Raw genomic sequence first — 20,764 nt, 5'->3', positions numbered from 1 at the left:
GTGTTGCAAATATCTTCTCAATCCACTTAAGATGCATGCTACCCCCCTTCCAATTCAAAAAGAGGGGGTGCCAATCAAAATGATTGCTCGCATAACAAAATTTTATTATGAACACTAGAAGATGTGATTGCATGTCCATCAATGACCAGTCCAAGCAAAACCGTAGGGTTTTAAAGTGTCGATGTCATCTTTTCATATGATGAAACGTATGTGTCTCACGTCTGCACCAGTGTGTTTGGTATTGTGGTAGCTTTTATGGTTGTGGTTTGAAAAAAGTTGTTTTTATAAAAAGTATTTTTAGTTGAGGTTGGTTTGATATTTATATATGTTTGGTTAAAACTGTGGTTAAAATTGAGGTTGAACAAAAAGTAGTTTAATGTGTTTGGTTAAGAATGCTTTTTAAATTGAAGTTATAAAATAACATATATATATATATATATATATATATATATATATATATAGTTTTAAATTTAAATATTGTAGATTTAACTACTACTATTACATCATGAAATAAATAATACTTTATATAAAATATTTTTTATTGTTCCATTAAACTATCTACAATTTCATTACGTACAAAATTCATTCGACAAGAACTACAGTTTCCATGATTTTTTGAGCGTGCGATAAAATTAGGTAAAATATTATCAGGAATAAAATTAAGATTACAGTGCGAGTGAGTTTAATTCACTCTACACTAGTTTTTTTAGGGGAAAAAATACTGTTCACATGACCAATGCGAGTGAATTTAATTCTCTAAACTAGTTTTCAAAAATAAAAATAAAATACTGTTCACGTGAACGTGAACAGTGCGAGTGAATTTCACTCGAACTATTCACTTAAAAAAATGAACAGTGCAGAAGAAGAAAAGCAGCCGACTCTCCACAAAAAGCAGCTCCAACGTGCTTTGTCTTGCCCTACGTTACAAATACAGATTTCAATGGGCCCTATGAACAGTAAACAATGTTTTTTTCATTACCAAACATGTTGCGCCTGCGTTTTAAGCAAAACGCAAACGCAACCTCCTATACAAACGGAGTCTTAATCAGTGCATGGATTAAACTGTGGTCAAACTTGATGTGGTTTAGACAACTGACGTATAAAAAACCTGCATGAAACACATACGGCTGGACCCGCTCATCTAGTCTCATCTGCCTATGTGTATGGCAATAAATAGTGGTTTTATACTACATAAAATTTTTAATTGTAAGTACACACACATATATAATACCTTTACCAATAAATAAATTAAACATAAATTAAAATTCATACAATGCTGGTGAATATGTCCTCTGATCAATGTCATTCCTGCAACTGCAAGATAAAAGTGTCGGCGGGTCTAGTAGGCGTGTATTGTGATTGATGCTTTTCATGATCATAGTCATGCTCTCCCTGCTCATAATCATGCCGACCCTGCTCATAGTCCTGCTCTCCCTGAATATCATCCAAATATGAACGCTCAACATAAGTAGACAATCTGCCACCTCGAGTGCGCGACATCCTATCTAATAGTACTCGTGTTTAACGCGAGACAAGATAAGTTTAAAATGCATAAAAAAATAATACACCATAACATGATAAAAAAATAATATATATTTTGCACACAATTGTTTTGTCATACATACTTTGTCGATTAAGACATGTTTTCCTATTATGGCCTATTTCATTGTATATGTCACATCTATAATGTGCATGACCTTCTATTGCATCCATCTCATTGTGCAAACGAATTGACATTTGTCGACCACGCTTGAACTTTCATCTACGAGTCTGCTTCAACTCAAGGTCCAGTGTAATCAATCTATTCTAGCTCGTTTGGTAATGGACGGAATGACATGTCATATATGTAGCTATGAATCGTGTAATGATCATCAACAAACTATGTGAAGTTTATAAGATTCTTGGCACAACATGCAAGAACATGTGAACATGACTGTTGGAATGTTTGCCATTTACCACATGTACACATTTTATCATTCAAACTGATTGCCCGCCTAACTTTTTTAACAACACCCAGTTTAACAAGAGTGTTGACCTAGAACACTCCTTGCTTGGAATCAAATAACATTATGGCATGATCTGTTGATTTAAACCTTCTCAATATCAACTCAATCTCAATTATAGGAACTAAATCTTACCATATTGGATTTCAGCATTAACTTCACGTCCTCGCTTGACCCAACTCAATTTAAAGTGTGACATCTACTTTATCGCGTTTATAAAGCACGATATTTAGTAAACATCTGTTCTAAAAGTGTACATGTTCTATCATTCAAATCCATTTAACTTCTTTAACAACAACCAGTTTAATATAAGTGTTGACCTGGAACATCCCTTGCTCGGAATCAAATAACATTGCGGTATAATCTCTTGATTCAAACCTTCTTAATATCAACTCAATCTCAATTATAGGGGTTAAATCTTATCATGTTAGATTTCGGTATTAGCTTCACGTCTTTGCTTGACCCAACTCAATCTCAAACATGATATCTATTTTATCGCGTTTTAAAAATACAATATTTAATAAACATCATGTTTCACAAACATAAAAATATTAAAGTATACTATCTCATCAAAATTTTACTTGTTATTTTTTAAAATATTTTTTCAAAAAAACCTTAGACAACAAGTGTTAAATCACTGTCCAATCTTGTTACCTCATATTGATTCTGTTGCTACCAGTACTAAAGGCAAAGTCGGCAAGCATTTTTTTTTTTTCAAGTTTCAGCAAAATACTTCCAAGGATTTATTACTTTGTTGACCTCTGTTTCCCATATTAAAATAATGCAGCAATTCTCTGAAACACATGTAATAGATCTGGCCCAGCCAATAGATTTGATTTTCAGCCGCGGTTAAAAAATGATTTTAGTTTAATTTTTTTTAATAACATGTTTTGTTATATGTTTTTTTTTAAATGAAATGATAATGTATTGATTTATCCAACCTCTAACTCAAATTTTAATCCAAGCCCGATTTAATAACTTAGTTACAAAAATAATTTTTTTGTTTATTTTAAATTCTTGATTATAAAAATCTTGTGTTTTCCATGTTCTATCTATCTTATAGTTTGCAACTCCTTTATATAATTAGCAATAAAATAAAATAAATTATAAAAAATATTGAGAAATTGTTGCCATGAGTTCAATTTTAGGCCTTCAAGGTTTGGAGGGAAAATTAATTTCTTGATTTCTTTTATACTTTTTTATTTGGATTGATATGAGTGTAGACTATGTATATATTGAGCTAGAAGCAGAGGCAGTGATTGTTTTTGCAATGGTATTATATTTTTGAATTTTTTTTATTTTAAATTAATTTTTTTATGTTTTTAAATCTATACTCACATTAAAAATAATTTTAAAACATAAAAATATTAATTTAATAAATTTTAAAATAAATATATTTAAAAAAACAATTATTATTATAATACCAAACACTGCCAATCAAGAAAAACAATTGATGAGACTTGTACTTGTCACAAACCATATCTCAAACAAGATCTTATTTGTTCAGAGAACATCACGGGGATTTAGGGTTATGTGGTCGAAATCATTGAATCTTCTACTTGAAAAAAAAATAAAATAATAGCAAGCATTTGGAATAATTATGTAAAAAAAAAAAAAAACATGTAGCTAGCACAAAAAAGGGCTGGGGGATAGTATATGAATTATACATATACGACCCAGCATTAGTCAGACAAGCATGAAAATGCAACAGTTTAGCTACTAATAAATGGAGCCACATATTTGATTAATGATTAATCAGACAAGCACATTACAATATGCGGTGTCAAAGAGTCCTCTTTGACTTTGACTTTGACCTGTACACAGCTGCTTTGTTTGATTAGAGTAGTGTAAAAAATAATATTAAAAAAAAAAACTAAGTGTTTTATATTGGCCTCTGAGTGAGAACATTGTTAATTCTCACAGTAGTTATTGTTTTTTTATATAAATTTTATTATTTTATATTATGTTGGGTTGATAATTAGATTTAATAATTTGTTTCCCAATTCTTTATTTAGGGTTTATAGGTGTTAAGAAAACATTTTAACATTAATTTGATTCTTAGTTTGGCAAAGAAGATTTTCGTTTGTTTGCGAAGAATTAAAAAATAGTAAGTTAACCATTTAGGTGGTGGTCTAGTGGTAAGAGCTTGAGACCAAGAGGTTTGCTCCCTTTGTGGTCTCAGGTTCGAGCCATGTGGTTGCTCATATGATGGCCACTGGAGGCTTACATGGTCGTTAACTTCAGGATCCCGTGGGATTAGTCGAGATGCGCGTAAGCTAGCTCGAACACCTACATTAAACTAAAAAAAAAAAGAGAGTAGGTTTAAATTGAAAATGAAGTGAAATGGAGCCTTTTATTTTTAAAAAATATATTTTTTAGATCATTATCAATAACTTTGCTCTAAAACACGTGTGGGGAAAACACTGTAACTTTCCTCACATGTTTTTTTTTTTTAAATTTTTTTAGCTTTTGTTCTTTTTTTTTACATGTTTTTTTTTTTTCCAAAATTGACATTTTTTTTGTTTTTTTAATTGTTTTGTTTTTTTTAAAAAAAATTATCTTTGCCAATTTTTTTTAAATATTGAACTGGTTGGGAATTTAGCTATGTAGTTTTTTTCTTTAAAACATTGTGGATTTCTACAATACTTCCCTACATGGTTTTCTTTCTTTCTTTTTATGATATATTTTTTTGTTTTTTCAAACTGGTCTTTGTCGATTTTTTTTTTCATATTGAGCTGGTTGAGAATTTAGCTTCGTAGTTTTTTAAAAAATAACACTGTAGATTGCTACAATGTTTTCCCCACATGATTTTTGTTTTGCTGTAGTGTTTCCCCACACGTTTTTTTTTTAAAATTATTTTTGTCGAATTTATTTTTTCAATATTGAGCTAGTTGAGAATTGAGCTTTAGCTTTCCCCATATGTTTTTTTTCTATTTTTTTTCAGAATTGTTTTTATCGATTTTATTTTTTTACTATTGAGCTGATTGAGAATTTAGTTTTTTAGTTTTTTTTTTAAAACACTGTGATTGCTACAGTGTTTCCCCACAAGGTTTTTTTTAATGATTTTTTTTTCAGAATTATCTTTGTCGATTATATTTTTTTTCATATTTAGCTGATTGGGATTTTAGTTTTGTAGTTCTTTAAAACACTGTGAATTGCTACAGTGTTTCCCCACATGTTTTTTTTAATCGATTTTTTTTTAAAAATTGTTTTTATCATATTTATTTTTTTCATATTGAGCTGGTTGAAAATTTAGTTTTGTAGTTTTTTTTCTTTAAAACACTGTTGATTGCTACAATTTTTCCCCACATGATTTTTTTTGTTATGATTTTTTTCAAAATTGTCTTTATCGATTTTATTATTTTTAATATTGAGCTGATTGAAAATTACCACTGTAGATTTCCTTATGAAACACTATAGATTGCTACAGTGTTTCCCCGCATGGTTTTTTTTTTTCTTTTTTTGTGATATTTTTCAAAATTATCTTTGTTGATCTTATTTTTTTAATATTGAGCTGGTTGAGAATTTAGTTTCGTAGTTTTTTTCTTTAAAATAATGTGGATTGCTACAGTATTCCCCACATGATTTTTTTTTTAATGATTTTTTTCAAAATTATCTTTATTGATTTTATTATTTTTAATATTGAGCTGATTGAGAATTACAACTTTAGAATTCCTTAAGAAACATATAGATTGCTACAGTGTTTTCCTGCTTCGTTTTTTTTTTCTGATTTTTTTAAAAATTATTTTTGTCGATTTTATTTTTTTAATATTGAGCTGGTTGAGAATTTAGCTTTGTAGTTTTTTCCTTGAAAATATTGTGGATTGCAACAATTTTTCTCCATATGATTTTTTCACAAATCCACGACAACGCACAAGCCCGCAACATCGCGCGGGCATAACATCTAGTTTATTTCTATTTTTAGATTAGCCATCAAGCTTTTTTTTTTTTAATTTTATATTTCTATATTATGTTGTTTGGCTTGGTTTGTGTTGCTTGCTTTCATATTGTAGGAAGCATGCAATGTCTTTAGCTTCTTTCCCTTGTTTTCTTTATATATATAAAAATAGAAACAGGAGGACGACGCATCGTACGCTCATTTAAAATTAGGTTTAGGTGTTTGGGCCGTGCTACTAGGCCCACAAACCAAACTTGATTTTTGGTGGACTAGCCATGTTGTGTCTCTTGGATCCGGACACATGACTCTTTTTTTTACCCTTTTTTCCTTTTTATTTTAAGCAGCTAGACACAAGCGTCTATATCTTATTTTTGATGGGCCAGACATGTTAAGCCTCTTAGACCCAGGTCCTGACCCTTTTTTGCATTTTCTTTTTTCATTTTAAGTTTATTTAATAAGAAATTAACTAACAAAAAATATATTATATATTACTCTATTAATTTTTAATTTAATTAAAAATATATTTGAGTTATTATTTTTTAAAACACCATTAAAATTCCAATTTATTTTTTAATAAGATTACAGTTGTTTTTCTTTAAAAAATGTTTTTAGTAAGTTTTTATTTACAGCCTGTCATGTTTGATTTTATTTTAAAAGAAAATACTTAATAAATTTTTTTTTTACGAAAACTTATTTTTATTATCATGTAATTAAATAAAAGATACTTGGAAAAAAAACAAAGTAATTAAATCAAGACAGTATATATTTGACATGTGTATCCATGTCAATCCGGATCCATCTAATATATAGTTGTTTATATATTTTAAAAATAAAAATAAGTGCATTTAAAATTTTTTTTTTCACTTTGAAAATATATTAACTGCATGCTTTTTTCAATCTACGTTCAGCAATTATTTCAATGAAACTTCCCTTACTCGTTAAAAGGCAGCCTGTGGCGTATCGTATAAACAAAAAATGCTTGCCATGCTTAGAAGGAAATCACCCAAGGATTGCTAGGCCGTGTAAATTATCCTGACACATCACCTGCCTGGAAAAAAAAAAACGAGGAGAAAGATTTAGGCTAACAAAATGAGAATTTATTTAATAAAACCCGAAGTAATCTGTGAAGCCAGGCATCCCAGAATCTCTAAAATCTATCATTTAACAATTATCATGTGAGAAATGTGTCAAGACACTTCAAGGAATTAGCTATAGTACTCCATCATCAGTATGAACTTGGAATCACATCTTGTGGGCAAAGCCATCAAATCATCACAAGAAAGAAAGAATCAATTCAATATATATATGATAAGACATTGATTATGATAACGATGACTACTCATTAGCTGAGGCCATAATTTGCAACATTAGTTGAGTTGTTTTTTTAATTAAAATAAATAAATGAATTAGTTTGCATGTAATTTAATTAATTTTACATGTTTTAAAATTAATAATTATATAAGTTTCAAGTGATCTGAAAAAACTTGAACTCATAACTATTAAGAAACAAACTCAAGATCTGACCAGTTAACTAACATAAAAGTTAACTAGAGTTTTTTTTTTAGAATTAGATCACAGGAGATTGATAAATAATTGTGAACAAGAAATCACACATTTCTGTTAAGAAGTTTGGATTGTTAGTTTCATGGAAGACAGAAGGTACATTTATTAGGTTTTAAACACTAATCTGTCTCCCTTTCTTTTATCAATTTCATGGGTCCCCGCTCATGCATACTGTGGTCAACTAGAACTCATAGCTTTTGGTTCATGAACATAGCCATTAGCCAACTTCAACTTAAATGCATCTCATTTATGAATTTGTAATTAGGTATGCCATTTTTGTTTTTGCTAAAACATGTGACAATGTTGGCTGTGTGTGTATATACATTCTTCAGTTCATACATATTTGTTACCTTGGAACCATCAAGACGTGCCATTTTCAATGCACAATTGTGTGAAACATGAGAAGTTTAGCTAGCAATGGTATGAGGATTTCCTTCTCTGGCCAAAAAATGTTGAAGAAAAAGAAACAAAATTATGAGTTGAACGAGTTTAAAAATAAAATCTTGAGTTGTGTGGATTGACTTGAATCAGCTACGAACAATTTTATTTAAAAAATACTTCGAATTTTTTGAATTAATAGTTCATTGTGTCAGATCTTATAACTACAGTATTAATAATTATTCTTCAAGTAATTTAAAACTTATCATTTATATGGAATATAACGTTGAATTAATTTGTAGTGTAATTAATTTGTATTTTTTTAGGAACAACTTCATTTAAAAAAACTTGGAATTTTTTAAATTGATGGTTCATTGCGTCGGATCTTATAACTACGGTATTAATAGTTATTTTCAAAGTAATTTAAAACTTATTATTTATAAGGAATATAATGTTTAATTAATTAGTAGTGTAATTTGTTTGTTTTTAATTATTTTTTATGCTTCACCCTTTTTTCTGTAATAGAAATCTTAAATGTTAACCATTGAGCTATACACTTGATTTTTTTTTTTAACAAGGGTGCCGATCAAGTCTTGGAATAGCAATGGGTGACAACTCTCACATTTCTTCTTTTTCTATGATCCGATTTGATATCAAAATGCTTGGAACACGAGCTATCATTAATCTATTCTCCCATTCCTTTTCTTTTTCTTTTTTGCTTTTCTCAACGATGAATATTGAGCCAGATTTGTTATCAAAATGCTTGGAACACAAACAAGCACTCAACCTAGCTACTCTCTCTCCTTTCAATGGCGCATGAGCAGATTCGATATCAAAATGCTTGGAACACAAACAATCACTAAGCCTAAATATGCACATGTTCCTCGAGAGTACAGAATTCCTTTCATGCATCTACGACCAAACTGGATGATTTGGAGATGAAACTTCGAGAATTAACAAGAAATCCAGGGAGCGGGTTTTTCACTATATCACTATATCACTATATACAATTAACCAAGAGATTTTTTAGTTTTTTTCTTATTAGAATACAATAAAAATACATGTTTTCCCTTAAAAAATACAAAAAATAAGATTTATATTTAAGGATGTTTTTATCTTTTCACGCTAGTTTATTTGTAATTTTCAAGATAACGCGCGAGAGCTTTCGGCGATCTTGGCATGATGAATCTTGACAATGGTGCGGCTGTGCTGATCTTCGACAGGAGACCACAAGAGATTTTTATCTAATGTTCCAACAAATGACATGGTTACATGCCTAGACATATATAGACTGGCTGGAAATTCCATTATATTCAAGGAACCTGGTTACAGAATCAGACACCATGCTGGCAACTCTTAAGAGAACCTTGTTTTTTATTGATAGTTAAGATGTTTGGTCTTAAAATGGAGATTAAAAAGTGAAGGCAAAGAAAAAACTGAGCTTGAGATCAGTAACTACAGCTAGATCTTGAAAGGGACTTTCAATTACCCAATTATGGTTCTCCCAAACTGAGATTTGAGGTGAACAATGCATGAATCCAGAAGACCAGCTCTCCTTTAGCTAGATCCTAAGCATTTGTTAGTAAAATATTTCCATCTCATGTGCACATATGCATCAGGTACAGAACTTATCATGCATCTAATCTTAACCAAAAAAATAAAAATAAAAATTGGAACTTTAAGATTTGGTTCTCTGCCTTCAAAGATTTTGTTTTGCTAAGCAGAAGACTACTTGGAGATTAAATTCAAAACCCACTTGAGAGTTAACTAGCTAGGGCTATAATTACTAAATTATGAAATGCTGCTGTTGACTGGGGAACCATGAGGCAAGCTTTGATTTTAGCCATCAATGACTTGGCAGAACAATTTAGATCTGTGGCAGGCAGAGCTTGGCTGGAGAACTCATTTGGTCTGTCTGAGTGCCTCCTTCAGCCTATCATATCAGCTCCTTCTCTCCTGGTGCTTTTCTTTTTATCTGTATAGGTTGGTTTTTTAATCTTTTATTATCTGCTTTTTATTTTTGTAATTTTTTTTCTATTTTTTTATATCTTATTTTTGATTACTTTCTGATTAACCCTCAATGTATCAGCTTCTTCCAAAAACAAAAGACTTCAGAAGGAGGAAAGGACATTTAACATAGAGAGGAAGGACAAAACTTTCTTATATAAAGAGTAACAGCACTGAATACATGACTTGAACTCAATTATGTATGGGTGGGAGTGGTTGTTTTTTTTTTTTTTAAATTTATTTAAAAATAAATTAAAATAATAATTTTTTTTAAAATTTATTTTTAATATCAGTATATTAAAATATTTTAAAAATATAAAAACAAAAATTAATTTGAAATAAAAAGAAAAAAATTATTTTTTCAAAATATACTTTTGAAATATAAAAAGAAAAAGAAAAAGAAAAAGAAAAGGGTATCAACGGTGTAAAGGTTTTGGAAGTGACTGGCTTTCTGTGCGTTGCTTTTTTCATTTTACGAGGCTGGCCATTCATCAAGCAAAAATTGCTTGTACGGGTGCAAACACATCACCCCTGCATGCTGGCAACATAATGGCTGCCACCAAATTACCAACACTGCTGCAGCTTTCACCATGCCACCACCACCGCCAGCAACTTTAGTTCATTTTGTTGAACACAGCAATATCTACGTCCAGTCAAGATGATCATCTAGCTCCACTGTATCATACTGTCATCATCTCCGCCATGTCACTACCAATGCAAGACATCTTTTGTAACCTTATCATGATGATCACTGCCAAATTTGAGGAAATGCAATGCCACCTTTATGCCTAGCTAGTTAACCTTGCCCTAGTGCCTAACACCCTAATCTCTAATGAACACATCATCAGATTAAGTGGCATTCCAAACATTCCAACAATAATAGCATGCATTAGATCCCTTTCAAACCCCTGCCTTTACTATTTCAGTACCATCAGATTAAGGATTACTTAAGATTCTCCTCACAGGCATGCTTAACATAGCTACAATTCGTAGGATATACTTGACATGAGCTAAAGAGGTGACTTAGAGCACAGGAGGATCATAAAAGTGTAAGTTTAAGAGCAAAGATAATTCCCTGCTGCTCAAGACGGTAGGGTTTCTCCAACTCAGTTAAAAAAATGTTAAGAAATATCAACTGTCAAGCAAATGCTATTAAATGCCATGTCGCTTTCCTTCTTTGTTTTTTCCCTTTTCACTACAAAGCTTCCTTGTTTTTTTTTTTTTAATCATAGCAAACTATTTTTTTGGCTAAATATTTAATGATGTCCGCACATGGCAGCATGGCTACATGCCATGTATTGGGTTGCATGAACTCCTGCTTTCCTGGACAGCAGGAAATTCTTGTTCTAAGTTTAAATGCCAGCAAAGTCTAGAATATATTCTAAATTAACTAGATTTCTTTCAGGTACCAATTAAGTCTTGTGGGGTTAGAAGGTGTGGAACTCTATTTCTGGAATGAATATATTTACAAGGTTTTAGCATATTAAACCTTCAGTGCAGTAATTGTTATGCTTTGGAAAGAGTTTCGATACCTTTTTACTCAAAGCAGCTTCACAGCAAAACCATGTTCAATTTTCATGTCGCTGAAGCCTCAAATTCTTCCCTGTCAATACCCTAATCCACCCCGCCATAAAACTACAGTCAAATAACAAGAAAAACCTTAAGATGCTGTTCACAGCAGTACCCCGATAGATTTTGAACAGGTTCTAAAAACTTAATTTCCACTCCAAATTTAACCCCCTCTCACAAACTCCTCCAATCATAGCGACAATCTTTCAATTCTATAGCCGTCTTTCAGGAACTGAAATTCAATTAAAAATGTCTTCTATCAATTATAGGACTACAAGGAATCCTCATAGCTGTCTTCCATCATGACCACTACATGTAGCAATTAGAGACGTAGCATAAACAGGCCTAGCAAGCAGGATAGCTATGGCAATATCAAAAACATAACCATCTTATTAGACCATCCGACCTAAAAACGAAAACTAGCAGGATAGTCCTATGCATGATATAAGACCATTGACTCATGACAAATATGCTTTCACCGGACAAAATAAATTACTGTCACCTGCAACACCCCACATTGATGAGGGGAGGTCTAAAATTATCATGTTGCTAAAACTCTATCAGAAAAAAGAAGAAGCAAAATATCCTCTAAGTTGATTTATCTTGTAATGAACAGACACATATGGATTTTACAGCAACTATGATGATTAAACAACAAGTTCAGCAATTGCAACAAATTAATGCATTACAAGCATGATTATCAGGTGATATGAATCCATGAAAAAGACCTAAAAGATGCCTTGAATATTCTAAGTCAAATGATAAGACACCAGAAATCATCAGTTACCTCTTACTCCAACATTTAACTAGCAAAACTCATCCGCATATACTATTTTTTCTTAATAACAAAAACAAGAACACCAACTGATAGTTCGATGAAACTGTACCATCCTGCCAAAACTCATCCACATGGACTAATTATTAGCAAAGAAAAGTTGTCTTACTAACAATGTGGCAAGCCTCAAGCAACTACCTCAGAAAATCTAAACTAGGTCATAGGTAAGCCACATGAACGCTCATTCATTTACACAAGCTGCAATAACTGCATAAGGAATGAGGCACCCAGATTCACCACAGTTAGATTTGCATTTCAAATGTATGCTAAATCAGATGAAATAGAATGCTCATACATAAATTAAAAAACAAGATCAAGGAAATCTCTCAACAATTAACAGTAGCAAGGAGAGAAAAAAATAATCCATCACATATATTTTAAAAGGTCATCAGGAGAAAAAGAAACTATGAGACATGAATCCATTAAAATAATCTCATCCAGACATCATTCTCCCTGGCATCAAAAAGTTTGAAACAGCTAAGACTACAAGCAAAAAGAAGATAAAACAACAGCTACTTTGCGTATAAAATATATACAAATACAAACATGGTGGCTTGCAGCAGTGGGCAATAGAAAGATCCAAATGGTACACCTACCTGATAGTGACAAACTTGTCTGTACCGTGTTTAGCCCAGTGAGTTCTTAGATCAATCCGATTAGCCAAGACATAGCCTTCACCAGGAAGTTTCTCGAAAACTTTCTTAAAGCTCCTAAACTCATTTTTCTCCCTTCTATCCTTGTACCACGCCGTTTTGTACTTATAGGCAAGGGATGCCCAGATATGCATGTCGTACAACATGCCGATTGCCACCCACCACAACCCCATCGATAGCATTGTTGGGGGCTGCCAGTGCATGAACAAACCGGTATAGGAAATACTGAGATGTCCATGCTGATCCCATTTATCAAAATTTCTGCGGTTTTCTTGGCAGACCTTCCTCGTTGAGCAGAAGGACTACCGTCAGGCTTGGGTACTTGAGGGCCTCTCTTACCCTTCTTTGCTTTAAGGGATTTCAAAGCTTTTGGATGCTGCCTCTTCTTCTCAGGACCATTTGCCTTTTCAACAACTCCAGCAGCTTCAACTTGGTCCAGTGTTTCGTCATTTGCCGAATAAGGTGGTTGAAACATTTGCATATGACGAGCTGCAGATGTTTCAGGCAAAACCTCAGCATAATTATGGTTTCCAGGAAACATTTTGAGAAACTTTTCGCTCTGGCCAATCCAAGCACCCCTCATGTACTCCATGGGGAACATGGACGGCGAAACACCAATATCCCTATGGTGAAAACCTCCTTTCACACTTTTCATGATCGTTTTACTGCGTGAACCCAAAAGGGGTTTCTCAGGCATTGTTGGGGACATGAGCTGAAGACCCACATTTCCTTTAACAGATGTTGGTTCATAGTAACCCCAATTGCGAATATCCAAACTGTGATCTTCATCCATTAATTATTTCAAACTTTACCATTCAAGATAACTTTATTTAAGCTTAACAGAATATGTTATTGTCTACATTGTGTTCACCTAATAATCTACAAAAAGATTGTAGACACACAAAAATTAAAACCCAAATCACAGTAACCAAAATAACTAATAAGCAGATTGTCAATTCATAGTAAAGTTTCTGTCTTGAAACTGACAGAGGTCTCAATCAGAACTAGAAGCCGAAAAATCAAGAAAAGAAAAATCATATGGTTCATATTCAGAAAGTAAGATCTTTGAAATCTAGTATTTGTCAAAAATGAAATTTAGTATTTGTCAGACTTACTTGGAAAAAGACGAAGAGGTTTTTGAGGGTTCTTCTCCTCCTCTACAAAAGAAGCACAGAAAAAGAAGTCATGCACGCCATTTTTGGATGTCATTACTTTTTACTCCCCTCATTTTTGAACGTAGTCCTTATCTAGTATTTGAGAATGTTTGTTTTCGCTAGTTGTCAGATTCGGCTCCAAAACTAACGTGAAAATGTATCTATAACTGGATTATTGGAATTAGGCAAGGAGACCCTCCGTACTTATTTGTTTTGTGCCTAGAACGTTTGTCCAATTGATAAATAAGGAAGTTGAGACAGGTAGTTGGAAGCCGTTCAGAACTGGCAGAGGGGGACCGAACGTGTCTCATTTATTTTTTGTTGACGACATGTTATTCTCAGAAGCGAGGCACAGCTGAATAGGGTGGTTGACTGCTTGAACTTGTTTTGTGAAGTTTCGGGTCAGAAAGTCAGTGTACATAAAACACAAACTAGGGATTTTAGGAAGTACTTGGGAGTACCTGTGCTGCACCGGAGAATAACTGAACAGACTTACAATTACATTATTGAGAGCATGCAACAGAAGTTGGCTACCTGGAAAGCCAAAAACCTATCTCTTACAGGACGGATCACCTTGTGTAAATCAGTACGTACTTGCTGCAGTTCCTCTGTATCCAATGCAATCCGTTCTTCTACCGAAATCCATTTGCAACGAAATAGAAAAAAATTGTCGATGATTTATATGGGCAGATAGGAGAAGGACACGTGCACCGGATTAAGTGGAAGACATTGTGCCAGCCGAGGATAGAGGGAGGGTTGGGTTTAAGAGATATGCAGCAGATGAACAAGGCTTTCGTTATGTAGCTTGGGTGGGGCATCATTCATAACAAGAGCAATTTATTGTTAGTTATTAAACTTGTTTACCAAGATTAAATATGTTGAAGTTAGTTCAATGAATGACCATCCATATTAAAAATCTAGAGTAAGTATTGAAGAGTCTAATATTAATTAAGTACTTTGAAGATTGTAAAAGACACACACACACACATATATATATTGTATGGATTTGATAATGAAAGGTGTGAGAATACCATTATTTAGTATATTGTATTCCATCAAATTATGTGAGTAGTATCCCCTCCTCTATTATGTCATTGTTTTTTTCCAACAAATTTGGTATAAGAGCTTGAGAGTAGATATAGCTTCCAGCAATAACAATTCTCAGTTTCATATTCCCCGTCTTACCAAACAAAACTATGATCTATGGTGTATTCAATACAAGACACTACTAAGATCACAAGAGTTATGAGAGTTAGTTGAAGATGATTACACTGAACCAGAATCAATAAGAGAAGATGCAACAATGAGTAATGCAGAAAGACAAACATTGAGAGAATCAAGGAAGAAGGATAATAAGGCTTTATTCATGATTTATCAAGGACTTGGTGAAGCAACTCTTGAGATGGTGGCACCAGTAAAGACGTCAAAGGAGGCATGAGAAATGCTTAACAAGACTTATAGTGGAGTTGAAAAGACAAAAAGGGTACGGTTGCAAGCATTGAGAGGAGACTTTGAGAAGTTGAATAAAGAAAGTAACGAGACAGTTTCAGATTACTTCACAAAAGTAATCTCGTTGGTTCACCAGATGAGAAGGAATGGTGAAAATATTGATGATGTTCGTGTGATGGAGAAAATTCTAAGGTGTCTGGATTTAAAGTTTGATCATGTGGTTATAGCAATTGAAGAATCAAAGAATTTAAATGATTTGACAGTAGAAGAATTAATGGGATCTCTATAAGCCCATGAGCAGAAAATTGATAAAAAAGAAGGAAGATCTCTTGAACAAGTATTGCAGATAAATTTAACTGTGAAGAATGTTAGTGAATATGGCAGAGGAGCATTTTAAAGAGGAAGATTCATTCATATAAGAGGAAAAGGAGAAAGATTATTCAGAAATCAAGAATCTCATGGAGCACGAAATCAAAATTTTAATTTTAGAGGCCGGGCACAAGCAGAGGAAGAAGTCATGGAGGATATTCAAATTGGAGGAATAATAATGCAAACGTACAATGTTATAATTGTAAAGAGTATGGTCATTTTGCTTCAGATTGTTCACAATACAAATTTGAAGACAAGAATGTCAACTTTGCTGAAAAAGAAATTGATTCTGAAGAGCTTGCATTATTATTGGCCTGTGAAAATTTTGATGGCAGCAACTCCAGCACCTGGTATCTAGATACAAGAGCATCAAATCATATGTGTGGTATGAAAGAAGCATTTGTTGATATCGATGAAAGTTATAAAGGTAACATTACCTTTGGGAGATCTTTCTTAAAGACCAGTTGAAGGAAGAGGCATAATTCTTATTAAACTTAAGAATGGTGAGCAGAAGTTCATATCAGAAGTTTTTTATGTTTCAGACATGAAAAACAACATTCTAAGCTTGTGACAGTTTCTGGAGAAAGGTTTGAAGTGCAAATGAAAGATAAGAATCTGAAGATTTTTTATGAGTCTGGAGCTGCAATTGTGTTAGTTAAAATGACTAGAAACAGGATGTTTCCTCTGGATTTGAGTATATATCTCTCAAAATATTTTAAGGCAGAAATCTCTAACATGATGAATTTGTGGCATCTGCGATATGAACATTTGAACTGTGGATCATTGATGCTGATGGAGAAAAACAAAATGGTTTTTGGAATACCAAAGTTAGAGCACACAAGCAGAATGTGTGAAGTGTGTGTAATGGGAAAGCAACACAGAAAGCCATTCCTAAAGAAGAGTTCAAGAGCATCTCAGCCTCTCGACCTAGTGTATTCAGATGTGTGTGGCTCTATTTCGCCTACTTCAATAGGAGGAAGCATGTATTTTCTCATTTTTACTGATGATTTCAGTGGAAAGACATGGATATATGTGTTAAAAGAAAAGAAAGAAGTGCTGAGCAAATTTAAGGAGTTTAAAAATTTAGTAGAAAAACAAAGTGAATGTAAGCTAAAATGCATAAGAACAGATATGAGAGGAGAGTATATTTCTTGTGATTGTGATGATTATTGTAAAGAAAATGGTATTGTTCATCAGCTCACAATGCCACAGACTCCACAACAGAATGGAGTATCAGAGAGAAAAAACAGAACTATTATAAACATGGTTAGATGTATGCTAAAAGAAAAAAACTATCCAAAAGAGTTTAGGGGAGATGCATTTGTATGTGCTGTGTATTTATTGAACAGATTTACAACAAAAATACTTCAGAAGATCACGCTAGAAGAAGCATGAAGCCTGAAGAAACCAAGAGTTGATCATTTGAGAATTTTTTGCAATGTTGCTTATGCCAAAATTCAAGAAGAAAAAAGAACTAAACTTGAAGATAAAAGTTAGAAATGCATACTGCTGGGATATGGAGAAAACTCATATGGTTATAAATTGTACAATCTGATGACAAAGAAGGTGACCATGTCAAGAGATGTGAAGTTTGATGAAGAGCTATAATGAAACTGGAATTCTGAAGATCAACCATAAAAACTAATTGTAGATAAAGAGCATATTCAAAAAGATGAAGGAGAAATCATTTTAGCTCAATCTCCATCAACTAACAGTTTTGCTGGTCCTTCAAGTTCAACAACAAGAAAGACAAAGAGCATATAAGAGATTTATGATGTAATAGAAAGAATCAATCTTGATGATGTTAATATACTTTGCTTATTTTCAGGAAACGATCCTATTACATTTGAAGAAGTATATCAAGAAGACAGATGGAATAAAGCAATAAAGGAGGAGATCAATTCCATCATAAAAAATAATACATGGGAATTGATAACACTTCCCGAAGGACATAATGCAATACGAGTAAAATGGATCTTCAAGACGAAGATGAATGCAGAAGGAGAAATTGAAAAACATAAAACCAAATTAGTAGTGAAGGGGTACAAGCAACAATATGGAGTTGATTATGAAGATGTTTTTGCTCTAGTAGCAAGAATGGAAACAACAAGATTGATGATTTCTCTAGCAGCTCAGAAAAGATAGAAGATATTTCAGATGGATGTAGAGTCAACATTCTTGATTGACAACCTTGAAGAGGAAGTTTATGTAGAACAACCAGCTGACTTTGTGGTTAAACAAGAAGAAGAGAAGGTTTGCATTGAAGAAAGCTCTTTATGGCATAGTTATTAAACCCGGCCCGGCCCGGCGGGTCGACTCGGGATCCGGTCGAACCGGTGGCTGGACCGGTTCGGGTTTGTTAAAAGACCGGCCTATGCAACGACCCGGCCAAACCCGGTCGACCCGGCGGGTCGACCCATGACCCGGGTGACCCGGGCAAACCCGGGCGAGACCCGGTGACTCTCCATGGCAGATTTGAGATCTTATCTCTGTCTGGATTTTTCTTGCCGCCTCCAGCCCCTCTAGGCACAACGAGCCTCACAATCTTCCTTGTTGGGGGACAAGGCCAGGCAATTTGAGATCTAACTTCTCAAAGGACCACAAAAAAGCACCCATAACCCTTTGTGAAGGCATATATATGAGATCGCAGAGACATGGCCTGGAGCTTACTATTCCTGCATCCAAGCCCAGAACTGAGTAAGAAAGTGATTGAAGAAAGAAAAGGCAAGCAATATCATGGCCAACCTGGAACAGCAAATCCAACCACAAAAAATGGATTACGCGTTGGAAAGAAAAAGAAGCAGCGGTTGCGAGTAGTGAAGTATGGAGGATAAAGATGAAAAATGAATCAAGAATAATAGGAGCAGAAATAAACATGAAGGACAATAGCGCAAGCATCCGAGAAAGCAAGCTGCCTTTGGATGAGGATGACCAATTGCTGATGAGAGGTTGCCTTTGGATGAGGATGACCAATTGCTGGAGGTGGTGCTGGCGGTGGGATTGGGGTTGGGAACATTGGTCTTTTTAATGAAACGGCAGCAGATTCCAAGGGCTGCCTTTTTCTTTATTTTTTAAATGTGAGTATTTTTTTATATTTTTATATTTGATTATTAATTTTTTTAAAGTTTATTATATAAATATTAAAAAAATATTTTATTTACAATATACACCCTATATTCATATGAGTATTTTTTTTATGAAATATTAAAATTTAAAATTTATTTTTTTAAAATTTTCCGGGTTGATCCGGGTTAACCCGAGTTGACCCGGGTTGACCCATAAAACCCGGAACCCAGCTCCTTGATCGGGTCAATACCCGAACCGGGTTTGATAACTATGCTTTAAGGGCTTAAACAAGCACCAAGAGCATGGAACTTCAGAATTGATGGCTATCTTTCATAGAAAGGATTCACAAGATGCCCTTATGAACATGCATTATATGTGAAGAAAAGTTTATAAGGCAGAGTAATGTTTGTTTGTTTATATGTTGATGATATACTTTTCATAGAAGATGACCCAACTATGATTCAAGACTTCAAGCAATCCATGGTGAAGGAATTTGAAATGACAGACTTAGGTCTCATGGCCTATTTTCTGGGATTAGAGGTGAAGCAGTGTAGTGATGAAATCTTCATTTCACAAGCCAAGTATGCAACAGAAGTTTTGAAGAAATTTGCTATGGAAGATAATTGTCTAGCAGACAATCCAGTTGAATATGGAACCAAGTTAACTAAAGAAAGAGAATGAGATTTAGTTAATCCTACATACTACAAAAGTATTATGGGTTGCTTGCGTTATCTAACATGTACCGGACCATATATTTTTTTTGGAGTTGGCTTGATTAACAAATATATGGAGAAGCCAAGAAGTTCACATTTGAAGACAGCAAAGAGAATCCTTTGTTTTGTTAAAGGAGCTGCAAGCTATGGATTGTTTTATTCATCTTCATAGAATCTTGAAATTAGAGGTTACAATGACAGTGACTGGGCAGAAAACTTGGAAGAAATACCTTTCACGTGGACATCAAAGTAATAATCTATTGTTGCATTATCCACATGTGAAGCAGAATACATTGTTGCTGCATTGTGTGTGTGTCATGCAATATGGCTAAGGAAACTGATAGAAGATTTGCAGCAGAAACAGAGCAAGGCTACACGAATCTTTGTTGATAACAAGTCTGCTATGAAATTGCAAAGAATCCAGTTCATCATGAACGTTCAAAACATATTGATACTCGATTTCACTTTATCAGAGAGCACATAAAAGAAGACGATGTGGAGTTAGTTCATGTCAAAACTCATGAACAAATTGCTGATATTTTTACAAAACCATTGAAGACTGATATTTTCTGTTATTTGTTGAAGAAGCTTGGAATTATGAAGATGGATGAAACAAGTTTAAGAGGGGATAATGTTAGTTATTAAACTTGTTTACCAAGATTAAGTGTATTGAAGTTAGTTCAATGAATAACCATCCACATTAGAAGTACTATGAATCTAGAAATACTAAGATATTATGAATCTAGAGTAAGTATTGAAGAGTCTAATATTAATTAAGTACTTTGAAGATTGTAAAAGATATTTTATAATGTCTATATATATATTGTATGGATTTGATAATGAAAGGTGTGAGAGTACCATTATTTAGCGTATTGTATTCCACCAAATTGTGTGAGTAGTATCCCCTCCTCTATTATGTCATTGTTTTTTTTCCAACACTTATGGGCAAGTGTTTTGCGAAGCAAATATATCAAGTCCTAAGATCAAATTCCATAAGTACAGGCCACGACAATTACAGACTCCCCATTTTGGAAAGCTATTTGCAAAGTGTGGCATTAGGTCATAGCAAGAACAACTTGGTCAATTGGAAATGGAAGGAATGAGGCT

The 20,764-nt window shown here is 33.3% G+C and overlaps 1 protein-coding gene across 1 annotated transcript; it reads right to left on the bottom strand.

The window, feature by feature from the left end:
• Positions 1–12,606: 12,606 nt before the first annotated feature.
• Positions 12,607–13,832, bottom strand: LOC112323510 (protein BASIC PENTACYSTEINE2). Its single transcript, XM_024581940.2, has one exon. It carries the CDS (start codon positions 13,697–13,699, stop codon positions 12,896–12,898), a length of 804 nt encoding a protein of 267 aa, XP_024437708.1. The 5' UTR covers positions 13,700–13,832; the 3' UTR covers positions 12,607–12,895.
• Between the last annotated feature and the right edge of the window lie 6,932 nt (positions 13,833–20,764).

This window comes from Populus trichocarpa, chromosome 12 (genome assembly GCF_000002775.5).
Source record: "Populus trichocarpa isolate Nisqually-1 chromosome 12, P.trichocarpa_v4.1, whole genome shotgun sequence".
Taxonomy (NCBI): Eukaryota; Viridiplantae; Streptophyta; class Magnoliopsida; order Malpighiales; family Salicaceae; genus Populus; species Populus trichocarpa.
The sequence above is the reverse complement of the archived record's forward strand: the minus strand, read 5'-3'. Positions and strand labels throughout refer to the sequence as shown.

Excerpts from the sequence above, each read along its gene's own strand:
- LOC112323510 (XM_024581940.2), bottom strand. The coding sequence starts at position 13,699 with ATGGATGAAGATCACAGTTTGGATATTCGCAATTGGGGTTACTATGAA.